This window comes from Phlebotomus papatasi, chromosome 5 (assembly GCF_024763615.1).
Source record: "Phlebotomus papatasi isolate M1 chromosome 5, Ppap_2.1, whole genome shotgun sequence".
NCBI classification, from domain to species: Eukaryota; Metazoa; Arthropoda; class Insecta; order Diptera; family Psychodidae; genus Phlebotomus; species Phlebotomus papatasi.
In genome coordinates this window covers 2,755,710-2,777,580 of record NC_077226.1, presented here as the reverse complement: position 1 = coordinate 2,777,580, position 21,871 = coordinate 2,755,710, and the positions used below count along the sequence as shown (strand labels likewise).

The 21,871-nt window shown below is 37.2% G+C and overlaps 3 protein-coding genes across 5 annotated transcripts; 2 read left to right on the top strand and 1 right to left on the bottom strand.

The window, feature by feature from the left end:
- Nucleotides 1-3,487: 3,487 nt before the first annotated feature.
- On the bottom strand, nucleotides 3,488-5,046 carry LOC129808669 (jerky protein homolog-like). Its single transcript, XM_055858442.1, has 2 exons — nucleotides 4,921-5,046; nucleotides 3,488-4,234 (listed from the first exon to the last, which is right to left on the bottom strand). Exons 1-2 carry the CDS (start codon nucleotides 5,044-5,046, stop codon nucleotides 3,488-3,490), a joined length of 873 nt encoding a protein of 290 aa, XP_055714417.1.
- A 297-nt stretch (nucleotides 5,047-5,343) lies between these two features.
- LOC129808803 (two pore potassium channel protein sup-9) lies at nucleotides 5,344-20,756 on the top strand. Of its 2 annotated transcripts, XM_055858705.1 has the most exons (5): nucleotides 5,344-6,119; nucleotides 6,188-6,390; nucleotides 14,920-15,393; nucleotides 20,015-20,366; nucleotides 20,431-20,756. In XM_055858705.1, exons 2-5 carry the CDS (start codon nucleotides 6,264-6,266, stop codon nucleotides 20,633-20,635), a joined length of 1,158 nt encoding a protein of 385 aa, XP_055714680.1. In that variant the 5' UTR covers nucleotides 5,344-6,119; nucleotides 6,188-6,263; the 3' UTR covers nucleotides 20,636-20,756. The 2 variants fall into 2 exon arrangements, with proteins under 2 accessions (XP_055714680.1, XP_055714679.1); XM_055858704.1 differs by having other exon boundaries at nucleotides 5,344-6,390.
- On the top strand, nucleotides 7,890-10,768 carry LOC129808804 (uncharacterized). 2 transcript variants are annotated; one of them, XM_055858707.1, is made up of 2 exons: nucleotides 7,890-7,996; nucleotides 8,063-9,336. In XM_055858707.1, exon 2 carries the CDS (start codon nucleotides 8,340-8,342, stop codon nucleotides 9,099-9,101), a length of 762 nt encoding a protein of 253 aa, XP_055714682.1. In that variant the 5' UTR covers nucleotides 7,890-7,996; nucleotides 8,063-8,339; the 3' UTR covers nucleotides 9,102-9,336. The 2 variants fall into 2 exon arrangements, with proteins under 2 accessions (XP_055714682.1, XP_055714681.1); XM_055858706.1 differs by adding an exon at nucleotides 10,114-10,768 and having other exon boundaries at nucleotides 7,900-9,093.
- Nucleotides 20,757-21,871: the final 1,115 nt, after the last annotated feature.

Here is a 21,871-nt window from a genome sequence, read left to right as displayed (position 1 = left end):
TATCTATATGCACATGTCGCCCGAATTTCTGTCTAATTCGGCTGATATTTCGGTCCTATATGCCCGAATTTGAGAGAGTCTACTGTACTATAATCCTAACAAAATTTCATGTCGTCCGATCGACCTCAAACTTGGCCAAAATGTGTTTCGCCACTTCCTGATCACGAATATATATGTGGCTATTTTACGTTCCCGGCCGGCCGACCGGCCACTCTTTGGAGCTTAATAGCTCCTAAACTAAAAGAGATATCGACTTGCGGTTTTCGGCAAAGGTTATATATCGGGTAAAAATTGCAACTTGGTGCATTGACCCCCCACCCCTCCTTCCGCCATTTTGAAGACCCCCCCTTTTATTGTTTTCTCAATAGCTCCGCCCCTATGGCATCGAGCGGGCTCAAATTTTAGTATGTTATAGCTGGGCCTTAGACCTTTCCATCAATACCAAACTTAAGGTCCCCCGACCCCCCTGACCCGAGCTATAAGGGTCCAAAAATCAATTCTTAAAATGGCCATAACTCCGGTTCTAATTGTCAGAATTTAAAAAGTGAGGACTTTTTGGAAAGCTCTAGTGAAATGCCACTTCCCCTTCTAACATCGCAAGTTCATAAAACCACCGCTAGGGGCGCTATTATTAAAAAGAAATTTTTTAAATCTTATAAGTTAAATAACTCAAAAATTCCATTGTGCATCGGGCTGAAATTTTAGTATGTTGTAGCCGTTGATTATACCTATCAAACAAAAAAAAAACCTTAAGTCGATCCATAACCCCTGACCCGAGCTATAAGGGGTCAAAGTTCGAACATTGACCGGCCTCTATCTCCGGTTCTAATTAACATAGCGACCTAAATTTTACCTTTTTGGTTTCGTCTCGATGAGCACTTTCAGATGGAAGTTCAAAAAGTCACCACAGGTGGCGCTGTGATAGCGTCAAAATTCATCGAAATTCAAAGTCACTTTTCTCAAAAACGGCATTGTGCAAGTTAATGAAATTTTAGTATGTTGTAGTCCAGTCTAGGACGTTTCCAAAATGGTGCGTATGCGCGCTGTGGTTAAAACAGAACCGGAGATATGAGGGGTCAAAGTTCACAAAATTCAAAAAATCATATCTCCGGTTCTATGTAACCGATTTTGATGAATGAGGGCTTAAACGAAAGATCTCACCAAATGCTACAACTTTCTAGAACATTTGAACTTTGTGGGACCAACACCAGGGGCGCCACAGTCGAAAAACCAATTTCAATATCACATAACCTCAATTATCTCGACACGTGCTTAACCGATTTTGATGATTACTTCGACATAATTGTAGAGCACATTTGTCTCTACATTTCGTCCATACATCATTTTCCACTCAGACTACGCTATCACTTCGATTTTGCCGTTTAAGTGTGAAAAAATTGATTTTTCCCATAATAACGCTTTGAAATCACTCAGATGCCAATTTGACTGCCTCTACTCCACAAAGACACTTAAAATAGGGGTTTAAATGGAAAGTCCCACAAAATACAACAATTCTTTGATATAGTTGAAGTTCAACAAATGAACACTTGGGGCACTCTGGATGAAAAAACGAGTTAAGAAACAAAAAACCTCGCTTATCTTGGCTTCTGAGTAATCGATGAGATCATGTTCTATGGGAAAATTATAGAGAACATTCTGGTCTACATTTCACCCATATATCACTTTTGTGCCAGTTCATCCAAATCCTTGATATTTTGGTTTAAATACAAAATTTGTATAATTTCACGAATTTGATTCAAGATAACTGAATGGCGACTCACAATTTTAGCTCTAAATCGAATTTGCATGCACTCCGAGTTAGCTCACGTTAAGAATCTCACCTACATAAGCCGGTTAGGATTATCCAACGACTCCTTCATATTATCATAGACGAAAGGTAGAAAATTTTACTCATACATACAAGTCGCCGATAGGTATCTCGAAGCCCAACGGCTTTTGCCGATTGCCCGCTCGACGCGTCGATGATATAAGAAAGACGAGAGAAATGATGAGAAAAAAGAAGAACGATGTTTTTTCGTTCTGTTTAAAAAGATTTATGTTTCAGTTAGGGTAAGTGGGACATCCTGGAATGTGGGGCAGCTTTGAAATTGTGATTTTTTCCTATGTTGGAAAGGAACTGAGCCTTCATGCTGCAATGACCGCCTAGAACCGTACTTCTTCTATATGAAATATTGTATTTTTTGAGTTAGAGGATATATTAGAAAAATATTACTAATGTAATTTCTCTATTCTTTTTTCCTGTTCTATCATATTTCCATATTTCAGATGAATATCAATCTTTGCATAATCTTTTGGAATCACTGATCTACTAGAGATCAAATTAATTCATAAATCATAAAAGTATTTGAAAAGCAGAAAATCGGTACTTAACCGATTCATTACCGAAATGTTCACCAGGACCAGCTCTAAAACATATCCAAAAATCATTGAAAAAGCTTGGGCCAATTTTGAGAAAAAATTGGAAATACCTCATTTTTTACCTATTTTTGGGGTATAGGGAACGTATGAAATGGAAGGGGGGAAATTAAAGAGGTTGGGTACAAGATAATGTCATTTGAGGAAGGGTCACCGAAGACCGGAAGTCGATATCTCTTGCCGTTTAAGCTCCAGAACAGTGAGAAGTTGAAAAATAAGAAAGAACAGTGAGAAGTTGATAATATGAAGGAGTCGTTGTACATATACAGGAGTCGTTGGCTTGTATAACTGTGTGCGGCGAAAAGCCAAAAAACTTTCTCAAAAATTTTGACAATTAGACTTGCAATATCTCTCTAATTTTTCTTTAGATCGTACAAAATCAAATATCTTTCAAGTCTAGATGAAAATAATTGCATAATTTGAGGGATATGGTTAATTTTGGGGTCATCACACCATGTACAGAAACACTAATACACTTACCTATGAAACGTCACACCAGGAGGGCTACTTCTTGACATAACTTCACATTTTTTTCACTCTGCAAGCCATTCAAAAACTGTTTAGAGTTGGCTCCAGGACCAAAAATGTTCCAAATCTACTTAGTTTTTCCCAAGGACTCTTTTTAAGTTGGACAAATTGGTAATTTTGCTTTAAAATCGCTCAAAAGACTGCGTTATCACGGATACGTCATACTTGCTTGATTACTCACACACTGAAAAAGGCTTTGAGTGACAGAGATAGTCATCTTTTTTGATATACCATTCGTCTTCTATTGAGAACTACAGTAGAGTCTCTCAAATTCGAACGATTGGGGGGTATTTTTGACATTTCTCACCTCTTAAATTCGAACGATATTTTCAAAAAAAATAACGGAATTTATATATGATTAAATTGCATATTGCTTTCAATAAAGTACTCAAAGAAACAGAAAACGGTATATTCATTTATTATCACCATTATCACATACTTCAGACTTTTAAATTCAATTTTGTAAGAAAATCACATTACATAAAATTCAAATTTCTTCTTGAAATCCTTGAAGTATTAACTATTAATGTATTTTCTGCTTCACTTTTTCCTGGATCCTCCGTACCCTCTGGATTGTGTCTGGGCTCTCATTCTCTTGTATTACGTACCTCAGTACAGTTGTCAAAGCCTTGAAGGCTTGCGCATGAGAGATGATTTCCTCATTTTCATTTTCAACGTTGGGAAAATCATTGGGCTCATCTTGTTGGGCATCATAATTTTTTTCGGCGGCAAAATTATCTCTAATGATATCAACGACGACGTCTTCATTAAATTCTATTTGGTCATCGCGTGCCCAGTCCTGGATATCACTCATATTGATAATTTCACCAACTGGCTGAAGTCGGTTCACCAGATTATACAAATGCAATAAGTCATTACATGGTAAATCAGTTTCTTGAGACGGTTGGAATGTATCCTGGAAAATGCCCTTCCAACTTCTGGCGATTGTGTAGGGTGTCACTCGATCCCATGCCTCTGCAATCCATTTAATCACTTTCAGAATATTGACTTTCTTCAGTGCATCTCCCACTTCTTCATTATTCTCCAAATGTTTTAACAGATACTCCAAGAATTTTCGTTTGTATATTTTCTTCATGCTTTCCAAAACATTTTGATCCATAGGTTGCACTGTGGATGTAATGTTAGGTGGTAGATAAACTACCTTGATATCTCCCGAAACAAGTTCTTTTTCATTTGGATGGACTGGAGCATTGTCAAGGACAAGTATTGCCTTTTCAGGTAGTTGCTTGCTCCTCAAATATTCTCGAACCTGTGGCACAAAATCTTGAAAAAAACCACTCTTTGAAAAGAATTTTAGTCATCCATGAAGATTTTTGCGAGCCATATTTGACGGGAAGCTCCGACAAATTCACGTATTTGAATGCCCGAGGCATCCTGGATTTGCCAATAACAAAAAGAGGAAGTTTATGACATCCGGATGCATTCGCACACGCCAATACCGTCAGCCTTTCCTTGTTTACTTTGTAGCCAGGTGCGCTCCTTTGTGCCCTTTCAATAAGGGTTTTTTTTTGGTAGCTCGCGGATAATCAACCCTGTCTCGTCTGCATTATAGATTTGGTCATACGAGAGTTCCTCCTGTGAAATTATTTGCTGGAGACTGTCGAGAAAGGGTGGCAACAAATCTTCTCTGGCTGAAAGAGACTCTCCACATACTGTGAGTTGTCTGATTCCGTACTTTTTTTTCCATGCAGCAAGCCAACAGTTACTGGCAGCGAAAGTGTCCGGTCCATCCTTGAACTCTTCAAAAAACTTCTTTGCCTTTTCTTGAAGTATTGGACCACTTAGAGGGATTCCTTTTTCTCTCATGAAAAAGTACCACGTGTACAAAGCCTCAGAGGTCTGGTGATAATGTCCAGGATGCAATGATTTCAGTGTAGCACAATTTTCATCATTTCCGTTCTTCCTGAGTTTTTCATTTTGGTTTTTCCATCTCACAATTGTCGATTTTGCAACTTTGAACATCGTTGACACTGATTTCAGGGTTTCTCCTTTGTTTAGCAGCTCAACTGCCCGTACTTTCTCACAAACCTTTGTGGTGGTGTATTTCCTTTTCCTTTCCATTTTATTCGATTTACAATGAGCGCAAATATTCAGGAAGTCGCAGAGCAATATGGTGCTCAATCATCCACAACACGAATTTGTTAACATAACCTCACATTTGACATTTTGAACTCAACCGTCGTTCGAATTTGAGAGATTCAGATTTGTGAGACTCTACTGTATAGGAATTGCTCCCACCTGCTACTACCCCAGTTCCCTCTATGGAAAAAAAATTGAAGCTGCTATCTCTTTTATCTTGGAAGATATTGAATTTTTAATTTTTCAATTTGTTACTCTTTACCCCAATCTCCCCTACGTAATGTGTCAGCCGGGTTCCGAAATTCTAAAAGTGTAAAAGTGGTGTACACATTTTCTTCCTCATATCTCCCCCTTGGATGATTTCTCTTCTTTTTTTTTCTTCTTTTTGTTCCACACAGAAGCAAAGACCCTAACCCCTTTTGCTGTGCTCTCGTGGGCCACAGACGACATTCCTTGTTGAAAATTAATTTGATGGCTTCCCCTTAAAATTTTGACAGTTTGTCGTGGCAGAATAAAAATCAATATAAAATTGCACATATTGCACAACTTTGAGGGGAAATTGTATCTGCATTTGCTGTCCAACGAGATATTTCCTTGTCACCCTGTACCCTCTTGCATTTTCCCTTTTTTTCCCTCGTATTTTGCGTTTGCGCATTTGATTGACATGCAGGTGGCGCTGCTATCCTTTTTGTCAAACAACAAAAAAGAGAAAAGGAAGAAGACTAAAAAAAAAAGAACAAAAAAAAAAGGGAAAACGAGAATAAGAAACTATCTCAGAGCAAAAGCAATTTTCTTATTTTACATTCTGCATCTCAGTGAAGAGTATTTTGTTCTTTCTATTTGACTTTTTTCGTTTTTCTCTCTGGATTTTTGTTTTTTGGCTTGTGTGTGCATTTTGGCAGTGAAGAGGGACGACTTTTTGTTGCTCTCTCTCTCTCTCTCTGTGGACGAATTTGCCTACATTTCGGCAATTATCTCTCGTGAAGTGAAAAAAAGGGCGCCAAATGAGGGCCCCTTGAAGTGCTCTATCGCCCAGAAATTGTTCGTGATTCGAGGTTTTTCTTTGAGTTTTTTGTTTCGTTTTTTTTTGTGTGTGTGTCCTGACATTCTGGATTTACTGCAGATGGGCTGGAATGAGAGGTAGCGCTTCCAGAGGGCGTTCCCTGCGGCCCAGCAATGTGGCCCCCAATTAATGCACTATGAAGAAGCAAAATGTTCGCACGATTTCGCTTATCGTGTGCACTTTCACCTACTTGCTGGTTGGTGCCGCTGTCTTTGATGCCCTAGAATCAGAAACGGAAAAGAAACGCTGGGACGCACTTCAGGGTAAGGAGACACATTGACACAGTTTTGGGGCAACTCCATACAAATTGCGACCAAAACCCTAATTTATGAGGCAAAAGAAGGTCATATTTACGTAATTTGGGGTCACTGAATTCATTTTTGGGCCATGAAAATTTAAAAAAAAAAAATTATAGGGGAAAGGGGGGTAACACGTACATAGGGGGAAGTGGGGCACCTTTGAAATGGGGTACCTTTGAAAGGCATTTTTTTATTGCTTGATTTCAAGTGGAATTAAACTTCATTATAATTTTATGATAAAATAACTTTACCTATTATTATTATTATTATTATTCATGTTGAGGTGGTCCTAGGAACAGGCCCGGGCACTGCGACTGATCAGTCTATTGTACCCAACCTCCTTGTTTGTTAGAGCTCTATTTTGGCGCCCTTAATAAAGGACAGTAAAGCTCCAGATTGGGACGTTTTGATGACAGAGGCGGGGCAGACAGAGTCGCCCAGGGAAATCCTCCGCTGTATCCCAAATGCCGGACAGTAGCACAGGATGTGAATATTGTCCTCTTCATCTTCCAGACAATATCGGCAAGTCTCATCCGTGCTAATGCCCATTCTTTTTAAGTGGGAGCCAAGAGCGCAGTGTCCCGTGAGCAGGCCAACTAGCAATCTTAGCTGTATTTTGTTGAGATTTTGAATTTCTTTTCTCCATTTGCCGTCTGGCTCCAGGATTAACTTAGCACGTCGGAGACCAGGCTGCTTAGTCCAGTGTACTTTGTGCTCATTGGTCGCCTTCTCATTGCGAAGGTGCTTGATACGGCTCCCAGAATAACCGCAAGTAGGCATTGGACCAATGAAGGGTGTCTTGGCACTAGATTTAGCCAAAGAATCTGCTGTGTTGTTGCCCCCCACATTCGAATGGCCAGGGACCCAAGTAAGAATTACTTGATGTCGTTCAGCCAGTTTGTTCAGTTCTTGCCTACATTCAAGAACTAGTTTTGATGAGCATATGGGGGCAATTAGAGCTCTCAGAGCCGCTTGGCTGTCTGAGAATATTTTAACTCTTTCGTCTCCTTTGGGACTCTGGGTACCCATGGAAAAAAGAATTTTTTTAGACTACTTAGAATAGATAAAATTCCGATTCTTATGGATGATTGCAAACTAGAAGGATGTCCAAATCTAGGATATTTTTTGCAGGATCCCAATTAACTCCTGAGCTAAGATATTTTTAGTCAAAAATCGTGAATTTTCGATTTTCTGCTTCCTTGCACATATTGTGACTTTTTTCATATTTCTAGACCCGAATAAGGAAAAACCTCTCGGGGCCAATGAGTATGATAACTAACAATTACAGATTGCATAAATTCGAAAAACAATTCTTTCTTAAATTTTCAAAAAACTTGTTCAAACTTGATGGGTATTCTCGTCCCCAAGGATTTTGAGGAAAAAATGTAAGGTTATCCCGCCAATTGTTTTTTGACACGAACCCTATAAAAACATTTCAACATGGTGAGTTGGTGTGACAACTTGAGGTTATGATGTCTTCTAATTCTATCTGAAGGTCTTCCAAAAATATTTGACTGAATTGCGTGCTTTGATTTTCCATCAGTTTGCCCCAAGAACAAGTACAGAAAAGGTAATATTAGTGATTTTCTCTTTTTCTTGTGTGTCTCGTAATATATTTTCTGGATTTTCTGTTTAGATTTTAGATGACAGCTTCAATGAAAGCTTTTCATGGTGAAGAAACCTTTATAGTCTTTGTGGACAACAGCGATGATGAGGAGTGTTTTGGAGCATTTCAGGATAGAGAGCTCATCGAAGTAGATGTCGGAGATGATGAAGAAATATCCCAGGAAAAGTTGAACCCAGATCTAGGCGAAACCATCCCCACTGTCGCGAAAAAGTGAAAAATCTGCATACTTTTTCCGGACAATAGCGATGATGAGGAGTGTTTTGCAGGATTTGATGAGAACGTGTTGATGGCAGAAGGCGTTAATGTGGCGGAAGCCGAAAGGGTATCCCAGGAAAACTTGATTACTTGCGGCACCGTACAAAAAAATCGCAAAAATTTGCCAGAACTGAATCCAGATAAGAAGATGAAGAGAAGAGACATTGATTGGCAGTGTTCAGGACGCATTGTATGTGTAAAGTGGATGGACAATCGCTCGGTCATGCTCCTCTCAAATTATATGTCGCCAACAGAAATGGTGAAGGTGCAGAGACGGCAGTCTGGGACATCACAGAAGCTGGAGCTAAATTGTCCGAAAATTGTCCACACTTACAATCAACACATGAATGGGGTGGATATCATGGACCAGAAAAAGTCATATTATGAGCAAGATAGAAAGTGCGCGGCAAAATTCTACCTAAAATTATTCTTTGATATTCTGGACATTGGTATAAACAACGCGTGCATCGTTTACAACGAAATGTCACAGGAGAAAAACATTGGAAGATCACTCACACTGCTGCAGTTCAGACAGGAAGTGGCTAGGTGTCTCATTGGTGATTATAGGAGTAGGACACGAGCGCCTCCCACTATTAGACATTCTAATGAACTACTTCAACCCCTCCAGCACTGTCCAGTTTGGATAAAAATAAGAAGCCGGTGCCACCTGTGTTATACGAAAAATAAAGTAGACAGCAGGACCTTTTGTAAATGTGAAGCATGCGGAGTGTATCTATGCTTCAATTCAACACGCAACTGCTTCAAACAGCATCATGATCCAAAAAGTATGTAAAAGGTGAAAAGAAAAGAATGTTTGGTTACATTTGCTTTTATTTATCAACATGGGGTAAATTAAGCTAATTCAAAACCTGCTCCAAATGGAAACTTTTCGCTACTCCATATGGAAACGCCATTGTCATCATGATAAATACAGTACTAAATAATTATATTTATATATTTTCTATACCACAGTTTCATTATTTAGTTAATTTTGCTCCAAATAAAGCGAAAATCCATTCATATTCACACATTTTAATTTGTTAATTTCTCAGAAAAATTAAAAGTGTTCCTTTTCACCATAGAATTTTTCTTCGATCGACCATGTTTTCCAATGAAAAACACAATGAGATGACTTTTGTTTATTTGTTTTGTTTCACATTTATGTCATATTTCTGGCTAATTTTGGTTAAATTAAGTGTTAATCTTTATTGTTAATGGTACGTGAAGTTTTAAAATGAAATAATTACCTATTTCGTGAACAAAAAGGGTTTTTCTGAAATGTCTGCAAATGCTTCAATAGGAAACCCAGAAAATATGATTTTTTTTTGGAGAGATTTTCTTGTTGTTTTAGATGGGAAAGAAGAAAAGACAAGGAATAAGTACAAATCCTGTACTCAGGAGCAACTCAACAAGGTTTTGGAAGCCTTTCGTCGCGGTTTCACTTACAGTGTTTGTCTCCAATTAGAAACTTTCCCTTGTCTCCATTTGGATTAATATGTTTCCAATAGAAGCATTTTACGCTCGCGTATTTTTCTTGTATTTAAGAAGCTTTTAAATTATATCTAAAGAATTTTCATAAAACAGTAACACTCTAGAAGAGTCAAGGATCAAATTTATGTAATTCTCTTCAGAAAAAATATAAACTATGTGTTGAATCTTCTGTCAAAGTCAAAGCGTCTGGAAATAGTTTTGAATTAGGACATTTACCCTACTTTCTTTGTAAGTCGATACAGCGAGTTCAACGATTGTCCTTCTGAAGCTGAGTTTCTTATTTATGTAAAATTTCTGGTGGACAATCTTTTCAGATTTGTCATTGATGCGAACGGATTATTCTGGACTTATCCATGGAGCAGTCCGACGAACCTTAGAATGTTCCCTCGAAAATTCCAAGCACAAGTGTTATTGGAGTGTCTTTTTTTACATTCTGACGGATTGTTTGACAGATAGAAGTGTGCTGATTTTCCTCGGGAAAATTTTTCCTGATAATGATGAATCCAGATTGTCCAGGAAGTGTTTTTTTTGACTCTTGGGAAACTTTAATGTGTCTACAATAACATCGTGTTGAAAGAAATGTGTGTTAAAGTGTTATTGTGTGAAATATGTTGAGGTATCTGTTGGCAAGCAGGAATTTGGTGTCTTCTTGACCACTTCCTGGACATCCCACAAGATACTGGTCAATAATTCTTCTTGTTTTAGTGATCAACATTGTAAAGGAGTCATTTGACACGCAAAAATAATTCACAAAATTGATATTATTAGCTTTTGGAAAATTGAAGTTTGTCCAAGTTTCTATCTTTTGCATTCATTAGGGGACGAGAGTTCCCATGAGTTTTCCAATTTCCCAGAGGCGGAGAAAATTCTTTCTCTACAAAAGTATCATATTTGACCACTAAGACTTACAATAAAGTGAGTTTTACTGAAATTCGTTCGCTGGATATGTTGTGGTCCGGAAAGAGTTAATAGTGGTGGAATCTGTATACTTCCTCCCACATTCTGCAGCACAGAATACCAGGGCCATTATCTCTACCTCAAAGACTGAGATGTCAGCACCCAGGGGGAGTGAAATATATGTGTCAGGGCCAACAATGCCTATACCACATCCACATTCCATTTTAGACGCGTCCGTATACCAATGATCTTTCGATTCATCGATGTGTTGGAGTGCATCTTGTCTGTTGAGTATTGCTACCTTGAATTTGTTCCCGATCAGCGGTCTTTTGATTCTGAGATCATGCAGTCCCACTTCAACTGGGGTGTTCTGTAGGTGTTTCAGTATTTCCAGGTGGCCTGTAAGGTTACCTGGTTTAAGGTCCTTGATCATAGTGATCGCTAGCCCTTGTTGGGTTGCAGTTTTCTGCAAAAATATTTGTAGAGGTACTATATCTAGGATGGCTTCCATTGCCGCAGTTGGACAAGATCTCATGGCCCCTGTTACAGCAAGGCAAGCGAGCCTTTGTACCTTCTGGAGTTGGTTTGTGGCCTTAGTTTGTTGGATTTTCTTCCACCAAACTAGGCAGCCATATGCTATGATTGGTCTAACAATGGATTCATAAATCCAAACGATGATATGGGATTTCAGACCCCATTTTTGACCAACCATTTTACGACATGTCCAAAGGGCTTTTATGGCTTTATTGGTAATGTACGTAATGTGTGCGTTCCAGGTCAATTTGCTGTCAAGCATGAGCCCTAGATATTTTACTTCTTGCTTGATCTCAATAATAGTTCCTTCTAGAAGGATATTATCGAGATTTACCTTACGCCTTCTTGTAAAAGGTACTAAGGTAGTTTTGGAGGGATTGATTTTCAGTCCAGCATTTTGACACCATTTCGAGATGATATTTAGGGCGTGTTGCATGCAAAATGAAATTATCTTATCATGCTTACCCCTTATAATGATGACTAAGTCGTCAGCATATCCTGTAGCTCTGACCCCGTTTTCAGATAATTCTGTAAGAAGTCCATCGATGACCAGGGACCACATTAGTGGTGATAACACCCCACCTTGTGGACATCCCTGAGTCACCCGAGCTGCCACTCGGTCTTGGCCTTCTCCGGTTTCTACCGTACGGGATTTGAGCATTGCCATCATCCAGTCTATAATGAACTGGTTGATGTTCTTATTGCGTGAAGCTTCGAGTACCATGTCAAATTTGGTGCTGTCAAATGCCCCAGAGATGTCAATAAAGGCACATAGCGCAACTTCTTTCGCCTCCAGAGAGTCCTCAACAGCATAAATCAGTTCACTCAAAGCGGTATTAGTGGAACGGCCACTTAGGTAGCCGTGTTGTGTTTTGTGTAAGGGGAATTCTATGAGTATTCCCTGTCGTAAGTGTAGATCAATCACCTTTTCCATACATTTTTACCTATACAATTGGTGATAAATTGATGATCTTAGTAGGGTAAATTGGTACAAGTTGGACAAATGGCAAAAGTTGGAAAATGTCGCTGGGACAAGTTGGACAGGCAATTTTTTCTTGATAAAATACAGTACTAAATTTTAATTTGTATATTTTTTCTATGTTTTAGTTTAATTATTTGGTTCCTTGTGCTGCAAATAAAGTGAAAATCCATTCATATGAATAAGATTTAACGTATAAAATTCTCACCTCAATTGACAGTGTAACTTTTCACCGTCGAAAAAATACATCGATCGGCCATTTTTTTTCCTAATAAAAACACAAGAAGAGTGACTTTTGGTTTTTCGGTTCTGTTGACATTTCTCAATATTTCTGGCAAATTTTAGTGGAATAAAGTGTTTAATCTCGATAGTTAACGGTACGTAATGGTTTTATTTGATATAATTACTAACTGTATGATGAAAAAGTGCTTATTTGAAGCGTGAGCAAAAGTGACAAGTTGGACATCCGGAGATACGATTGTATTGCAGGGGTTTGCTTTTTATTTCCAGATGGGTAAAAAGGCAAATAAATTGAAAAAGTACAAATCCTATACTCAAGACCAAGTGAACAAAAGCACTGGAAGCTTTTCGTCAAGGAAAGTCACTAAGTCAGGTGTCAGTATTATTTGGGGTGCCAAGAACAACATTTTTTAATAAGCTGACCGGGAAATGTCCGGAAGAATGCTCTGGGGGAAGGCCTCCTACGCTGCCAAAAGATATAGAAGATGAGCTCGTTGAATGGATTTTAGGATGCAGTGACAAGTGGCATCCTATAACAAAAGATCAAATCCTCAACACTGTGCAAATTATTTGTAAGAAGTTCAAGATTGTCAACGAGTTCACCGATGGAAGGCCAGGATACTCTTGGTTCAAGAGCTTTTTGAACAGATAAACAGAATTGAGACTTCGTACACCAGAAGCATACACAACCCAAAGAGCTGGTATTACCACTGAGTGGTTTGAGAAAACTCATGAATATTTAAAATCCAAAGATCTTCTGGAACTTCCTCCTGATCGCGTCTTTAATCTTGACGAAACGGGTGTAATGCTTTCGCCCAAAGGTGGACAGGTATCTATTATTATTCTATGGAGTTTTTAAATTCATGTTTGAAGTTCTTTGTGACAATTCGTATGATTAAAGAAAACTAAAAGAAGAGGCTATGCAAGAAAAAAAAAGAATTAGACTTCAGAAACAGGAAGAAAGGCTCAAAATAAAAGAAGAAAAGGAGCAAAGCAAGAAAATTAAAATATCCAAGAAAAAGATTTAATAAATAACATATATCTAAGCCTTAATGTTTTTTTACTTTTTAATTATACACTTTACCCTAGTGGTACAATTGATTCAGTTTGTATGGCATTCAGTAAAAAATCTTGAAACTTGCACAACCTTCCCCTACGCATTGTCCAAATTCCCACGTCCAACTTGTCCCACCCTGTCCAAATTATATTGTTTTGCACTCACGTATTTTTCTTGTATTTAAGAACTTTTCAAACTGTTTTTCAAGAATTTCCATGAAACGGTAATATTCTAGAAGAATCAAGGAGCAAATTTATGTATGTCATCAGGGAAAAATGTATTTATAATGTCTTTAATCTTGTATCAAAGTTCGAGCCTCTGGAAATTGTTCCAATTTATGCAACTTACCCTACACTAAAATTTTCGATTTTTCACTAAAGTGTATTGCTTGGAGGTTAAAAAGTTAAAATATATATTACAGTGTCCGCTTTCTAATCCGGATCGCCGTAATCCGGACAAATTCACGACGGTTACATTTAAAATACTTTTGAGGTTATGTATGCATGCGTGTTCCAGCAATAAAAATGAATTCTTTGTGATGTTTTTGTTTAATAAATGAAATATAATAGAATAGATTTCTCCAGTTATGTCTTTTCAATCTTCTTTAAAAGTTTTATTCTAATTCTACAAAAAAAATCTTGTATTATATTTTCGAGACGTTGAACAAATTCAAAGAATCCATCCGGATTACGAAGCGGACATCTGTCATTTTGTCCCCCAATCATCCAGATTACAAAGCGGGCACTGTATATACATACATTTAATTCAAAATTATAATATTATATTTGTAAATTGCTCTGTCGGCGGAGTTTGAATAATGAAAACGTCACTTTTGGTGTTAATAGTCTCAGAAAATGGCTTGGGAAGGTCCTTTGCGCAAGTTTGCGCAAAATGAGCTTAGTATCTCTTTAAAGTAGATTGAAAATAGAGGAAAATTATATTTAGAAGAGCGGCAAGTAGCGTCATCATAAGTAGAATCTTTGATGAATCTTAAGAACTGCTAATTTGTGTACTTTATCGTAATAGAAATCCTTGAAAATCCTTACAAGGATAACTTAAAATGATCATATTCAATTCAATGGTTCGTTTTTTGTATAAATATGGTATAATTTCTCCAGAAAACACTTGGCCGTACCATTTCGATGCCGTGAATATGTCTCTTAAGAAGTCCAAAATGACGAAAAAAAAAATCATAGGTGACTTTAAAAATTTCTGTACGCCACAATATTCAACTGATCTTCATGAAAATTTTGGGAAAATGATCTTCAATTAATGCCAAATGAAAATTAAAAAAAAAATAATTTTGGTTCAGTTAAAAAAAATAGGTTTTGGTCGCAACGGCCCCCAGTATTGGTCTTTGTTTTTTGTTGTCAAGTAAATTGGTAAAAATGTCTCTTATACTTCCTGCAATAGCGGTCGAACGAATGGTTATCCGTCGATACAATATCACAGAGGAGGATTTTAAGGTGATGGAAACAGTTGTACTGAAGTCTGAACCCCACAAAGCTGGTCAACAATGGAAATTCACAGGAGCCTTTTACTATGCCACAACGGTCCTTACCACAATTGGCTATGGTCACAGTACACCAACAACAATTGGCGGAAAATTATTTACAATGTGCTATGCAATTGTTGGTATACCATTGGGTTTGGTAATGTTCCAGAGCATTGGTGAACGTGTTAATAGGCTGAGTAGTTTTGTCATACGCACCGTTAAGACATCACTTCACTGCCAGCATACAGCAGCATCGGAAGTTGATTTAATTTGCGTTGTGACCACCCTCAGTTCACTCACAATTGCCGGTGGAGCAGCGGCATTTTCAAAATTTGAGGGATGGAGCTATTTTGACTCAGTATACTACTGCTTCATCACACTCACAACTATTGGTAAGCAAGTTATTCTTCTTCTTCTTTTTTTCTACTTCACTTTTATTTTAATTCAGAACAATCTCTCATTTAATGGGGGAAGCCTGACTTTAGAAATCCAAAACTGAGCAGTTTTACTGCTCGAACTCAAAGAGACCTTTTTTGAACTTGTCACCGTCCTAGAGCTTAACTCTTTAAGGACGAGAAGCTTTCCGCTGAGCGAAATTTAACGAAATCAAGTTTCCCCTCGATATTTTAACCTAAATAAGAGATTTACGGTTAAAAAGAAATTTTTTTCATCCCGAGAAATCCCGGAAAACTATGGGTCATATATGACCCAATCGTCCATAAAGGTAAAAAAAGCACAACATTTTCCAGACGACTAGTTTACTCGTTTGCTCTGTTATTTTTGAAAGATAAATAACTTGAATATATTTGTAATAGTAAAAAAAATATATTTAGAGTACAAGTAAAAGTTAAAATGATCAAAAATTAATTTTAAAAAATCTCATTCAATTTTTGGTCTCAAAGACTCTTGAAGACTTGTACACAAAAATAATAATTTTTATGAAAAAATGTAAGGTAAAGTACCCTTTATCCGACTGGTTCCTCTCTTCGACCGGTAGATTTATTTATTCAATTTAATTATATTTGCTATAATATTTTGTGTATGATCTAACATTAATAGGTCAATTATTCTTTAAATAACACGAATCAGTGACAAATTCATAGAAATTGATGAAATTCACCATCAAATATTCAAAAATTGATCCACCGGTCGAATAGAGGAACCCGGTCGAGTAAGGGTACTTTACCTTATTACTATTAGGTGAGATTCTTAAGAATCTCACCTACTATAATCCTAACAAAATTTCATGTCGTCCGATCGACCTCAAACTTAGCCAAAATGTGTTTTGACACTTCCTGATCACGAATATATATGTGGCTATTTTACGTTCCCGGCCGGCCGGCCGGTCGCTCTTTGGAGCTTAATATCTCCTAAACTAAAAAAGATATCGACTTGCGGTTTTCGGCAAAGGTTATATATCGGGTGAAAATTGCAACTTGGTGCATTGACCCACCACCCCCCACCCCTCCTTCCGCCATTTTGAAGACCCCCCTTTTTTTGTTTTCTCAATAGCTCCGCCCCTATGGCATCGATCGGGCTCAAATTTTAGTATATTATAGCTAGCCCTTAGACCTTTCCATCAATACCAAACTTAAGGTCCCCTGACCCCTCTGACCCGAGCTATAAGGGTCCAAAAAAAATTTCTTAAAATAGCCATAACTTCGGTTCTAATTGTCAGAATTTAAAAAGTGAGGGCTTTTTGGAAAGCTCTCGTGAAATGCCACTTCCCCTTCTAACATCGCAAGTTCATAAAACCACCGGTAGGGGCGCTATTATTAAAAAGAAAATTTTTAAATCTTATAAGTTAAATAACTCAAAAATTCCATTGTGCATCGGGCTGAAATTCTAGTATGTTGTAGCCGTTGATTATACCCAGGTCTGGGCTAAAGGTTTTTTTTTTATATGGAGCTGTTTGAAGCCAACTCATAAATTGCTTCCAAACTCAGCTTACACTTCGAGTTACGAAAAGCTTTTTAGATGGAAATATAGAATATTTATCCCTCTTTACAAGACACAGAGTCCTGTGTACAAGGCACATCCTAATTGTGACATATGCCGTGTAACGGTCACGAGTACAGAAAAATTTCCATACGAATCTGTATGTGAATGTGAGAAAGTGGCTTCAACTTTAAAGGCCACTTGCCGGGGGGTAGATTGATTATACCTATCAAACAAAAAAAACCTTAAGTCGATCTAAAACCACTGACCCGAGCTATAAGGGGTCAAAGTTCGAACATTGACCGGCCTCTATCTCCGGTTCTAATTAACATAGCGACATAAATTTTACCTTTTTGGTTTCGTCTCGATGAGCACTTTCAGATGGAAGTTCAAAAAGTCACCACAGGTGGCGCTGTGATAGCGTCAAAATTCATCGAAATTCAAAGTCACTTTTCTCAAAAACGGCACTGTGCAAGTTAATGAAATTTTAGTATGTTGTAGTCCAGTCTAGGACGTTTCCAAAATGGTGCGTAAGTGCGCTGTGGTTAAAACAGAACCGGAGATATGAGGGGTCAAAGTTCACAAAATTCAAAAAATCATATCTCCGGTTCTATGTGACCGATTTTGATGAACGAGGGCTTAAACGAAAGATCTCACCAAATGCTACAACTTTCTAAAATATTTGAACTTCGTGGGACCAACACCAGGGGCGCCACAGTCGAAAAACCAATTTCAATATCACATAACCTCAATTATCTCGACTGTCGCTGAACCGATTTTGATGATTACTTCGACATATATATAGAGCACATTTGTCTCTACATTTCGTCCATACATCATTTTCCAATAATAACGCTTTGAAATCACTCAGATGCCAATTTGACTGCCTCTACTCCACCAAGACACTTAAAATAGGGTTTTAAATGGAAATTCTCACAAAATACAACAATTCCTTGATATAGTTGAAGTTCAACAAATGACTACTTGGGGAACTCTGGATGAAAAAACGAGTTAAGAAACAAAAAACCTCGCTTATCTTGACTTCTGAGTAATCGATGAGATCATGTTCTATGGGAAAATTATAGAGAACATTCTGGTCTACATTTCACCCATATAACACTTTTGTGCCAGTTCATCCAAATCCTTGATATTTTGGTTTAAATACAAAATTTGTATAATTTCACGAATTTGATTCAAGATAACTGAATGGCGTCTCCCAACTTCAGCTCTAAATCGAATTTGCATACATTCCGAGTTAGCTAACGTTAAGAATCTCACCTACATAAGCCGGTTAGGATTATCTGTCCCTTTTCTTTATCTCAGTTTCATTATTTAGTTAATTTTGCTCCAAATAAAGCAAAAATCCATTCGTATTGGACAAATTTTAGTTTAGTTTCACAGAAAAATTAAAAGTGTACCTTTTTACCATTAAATTTTTCATCGATCGACCATGTTTTCCAATGAAAAACACGATGACTTGACTGTTGTTTATTCGTTTTGTTTAACATTTAATGACACATTTCTGGCTAATTTTAGTTAAATTAAGTGCTAATCTTTATTGTTAACGGTATGTGAAGTTTTTAAATGAAATTACTGCGTTAATTTCACTTTAAATGATGCCTCATAGATTTTGAATAAAATTTGCAATTCTTTCACCTGGAATCACTCCATTGCAAGACTTACCCTGCACTCTTAGAAAAGTTTAGACGTGATTACTAATGAAAATTAGTTGTTCGGGCGATTATTATCAAATCTATTTAAAATAGTTCTTATATTCTTAAAACATTATACTCATAATAAATTTATTAGTAGTTTATGCTCTCATACAATTATATTTGCTTGTATTAATTAAATGAAATCATTATCCCAACTAATATTGATCACTAATTCCTTTTAGTTCTCACAACCAATGTAAATAGATGGGCCTATATTTTCATAAAGTTATGACTACTTTTCCAATAGTAAAGAGTGGTTTTTATTTTAGTAATGCGTTGAAGCTCTTTCGAATTTTAAACAACTAATAAGAAATATGCATCACAATGAATGCTATATAGTAACCACAACTAATATGATATAGTTATTACAGCCAATAAGATGGGTATCAATCCCATTTATTTAGTAATTGGAACTAATATGTTATAGTACCCATTACTATTTTGATTTAGTTGTGATAACTAAATGAAAAGGATACTTTAACTAACTGTGGTCAACTATTTCATTTAGTTACCCAAACTAAATATATAGTTGGGTCTATATTTACTATATTTTATAGTTCTAATAACTGCATATGACCTTGTACGAACTAATTTTTTTTAAGAGTGTGTGTATTAATTTAAATAAATATTCAACATTTTTCAGATGTCATTTTACTTGTGATCCAATGGTATTTACATAAAATGATCAAAACGCCTTTTTGAAGCTCATCTGCCATTTGCAGAAAAATAATATCTCAATGACTAAAAATTGGAATAAACTTACTTTTTCCTGTGATAATTTTACCCCATGCATTTTTGAAAGTTGTTACAAAATTACCTTATTTTCTTTTTTTTTTTTGTAAAACGGCTCGATAAATGTATTTCCTTGAAAAATAGAGAAAAATGACTTTGCCAGAATTGTAGAGCAGTAAATTTAGAAATTTCTGGGTCGTTTGGGTAACTTTGCCAACTTTGATCTTTTAATTCAGGCTTCCCCTTGATGAATTTTGTAGTTTTTTTTTTTTTTTTAATTTAGGAACTTGACTAACTGCCGACTTAGAAGCGAAAGAGGAAGCTCAGACGATCATTCTGCCTTTTATAGTCACGCACTCACTGACAGCATTCACTCTCTTAGCTGTCAATTGGAGGGAGTTGAAGAGAGTCAAGTGAAAGAGAGCTGTCTCTTTCTGTTGAGAGAGTTTGCTGTCAGGAAGAATGTGGCTAATTTTTGATAGATGTCATTCCTGTCCCTGACGTGCATCCAAATGGACTTCCTCTTTCACTTCCGAGCCGTCAATTAGTGAAGTCGCCATAGAGAACCCAATTGTGGCATTAATTTTATTTATATTTTCTAATTTCTAATTTCTGACTAATTGTGCAGGATTTGGTGACATGGTGGCCCTACAGAAGGACAATGCGCTCAATCGTAAGCCAGAATATGTAATGTTTGCCCTGATCTTCATCCTTTTCGGTCTGGCCATTGTGGCTGCATCGCTCAATTTGCTGGTACTGCGATTTGTCACCATGAATACAGAAGATGAACGTCGGGATGAGGCACAGGCCATGCAGGCTCTCCAGGTGGCCGTTCGCCTGGAGGGTGATGTCATAACGGCCAATGGATCCATCCTCAGTGGACATTTAGGACACGATGTAGCTTCAGCTGAAGTTGATACAGCATCTGTCTGCAGTTGTCACTGTGCCTGCTTCCGGGCGACACGTCACAAAAGATATGAGTAAGGCCATTAATACAGGAAAAATAAATATGTGAGAAGAGAATTGTCAATGGTAAATTTTCAGGCATCGATTCAAGGTACGTCGATCACCAAGTCGCATCAGGCATCTCCTGCAACCAACGGTGCTTCCACTGAAGGAATTTGTCTGTGACCAACCATCAACATTCACACTCTACCAGAACCAAACTTCCACAACACTCCTCCAACCGCCCTTCCAAGGCAATGAACTGCCACCAGTCTACCAGCCACATCAACGCGCCAGCGTCTGAGCCAAAAAAAAAAATAAAATAAAATAAAAAATAAATTTTAAAATTAATTTAACAAATTTAAAAAAAAATCCCTATCGCCAACGGATAGCATCTTAAAATTAAATAAATAATTCGAAAATAATTCTTTTTTCTCTGCTGTATTTTTTGATGTTTTTGGTCCTTCTTTGAGGTGTACTTGTGATTATGACTACTCTGGCGCTAGGGTGGATGGACCATTCAATGCCTACTATACTTTGAAGCTTTGTCTTCCTATAATGTCATAATAAATTTCCCGGAGTTTTTCACTAAAGGACCTAGAGAAAACATTGAAGAAAAGGGACAGATAATCCTAACCGGATTATGTAGGTGAGATTCTTAACGTGAGCTAACTCGGAGTGCATGCAAATTCGATTTAGAGCTGAAATTGTGAGTCGCCATTCAGTTATCTTGAATCAAATTCGTGAAATTATACAAATTTTGTATTTAAACCAAAATATCAAGGATTTGGATGAACTGACAGAAAAGTGATATATGGGTGAAATGTAGACCAGAATGTTCTCTATAATTTTCCCATAGAACATGATCTCATCGATTACTCAGAAGCCAAGATAAGCGAGGTTTTTTGTTTCTTAACTCGTTTTTTCATCCAGAATTCCCCAAGTAGTCATTTGTTGAACTTCAACTATATCAAAGAATTGTTGTATTTTGCGGGACTTTCCATTTAAAACCCTATTTTAAGTGTCTTGGTGGAGTAGAGGCAGTCAAATTGGCATCTGAGTGATTTCAAAGCGTTATTATGGGAAAAATCAATTTTTTAACACTTAAACGGCAAAATCGGAGTGATAGCGTAGTCTGATCGAAAAATGATGTATGGACGAAATATAGAGACAAATGTCCTCTACAATTATGTCAAAGTAATCATCAAAATCGGTTAAGCACGTGTCGAGATAATTGAGGTTATGTGATATTGAAATAGGTTTTTTTTTTATTGTGGCGCCCCGGGTGTTGGTCCTATAAAGTTCAAATGTTCTAGAAAGTTGTAGCATTTGGTAAGATCTTTCGTTTAAGCCCTCAGTCATCAAAATCGGTTAAATAGAACCGGTGATGTAATTTTTTGTATTTCGTGAACTTTGACCCCTCATATCTCCGGTTCTATTGAAACCACAGCGCACTTACGCCCCATTTTGGAAACATCTTTGACTGGACTATAACACTCTAAAATTTCATTAACTTGCACAAAGGAATTTTTGAGAAAAA

Coding starts and splice junctions, on each gene's coding strand:
- LOC129808804 (XM_055858706.1), top strand. CDS start 8,340: ATGGCAGAAGGCGTTAATGTGGCGGAAGCCGAAAGGGTATCCCAGGAA. Junction 9,094..10,113: donor ACAGCATCATGATCCAAAAA/GTATGTAAAAGG, acceptor CAATCTTTTCAG/ATTTGTCATTGATGCGAACG.
- LOC129808803 (XM_055858705.1), top strand. CDS start 6,264: ATGAAGAAGCAAAATGTTCGCACGATTTCGCTTATCGTGTGCACTTTC. Junction 15,394..20,014: donor CATCACACTCACAACTATTG/GTAAGCAAGTTA, acceptor CTAATTGTGCAG/GATTTGGTGACATGGTGGCC. Junction 20,367..20,430: donor ACACGTCACAAAAGATATGA/GTAAGGCCATTA, acceptor GTAAATTTTCAG/GCATCGATTCAAGGTACGTC.
- LOC129808669 (XM_055858442.1), bottom strand. CDS start 5,046: ATGGAAAGGAAAAGGAAATACACCACCACAAAGGTTTGTGAGAAAGTA. Junction 4,235..4,920: donor AAGTTGCAAAATCGACAATT/GTGAGATGGAAA, acceptor TTTGTGCCACAG/GTTCGAGAATATTTGAGGAG.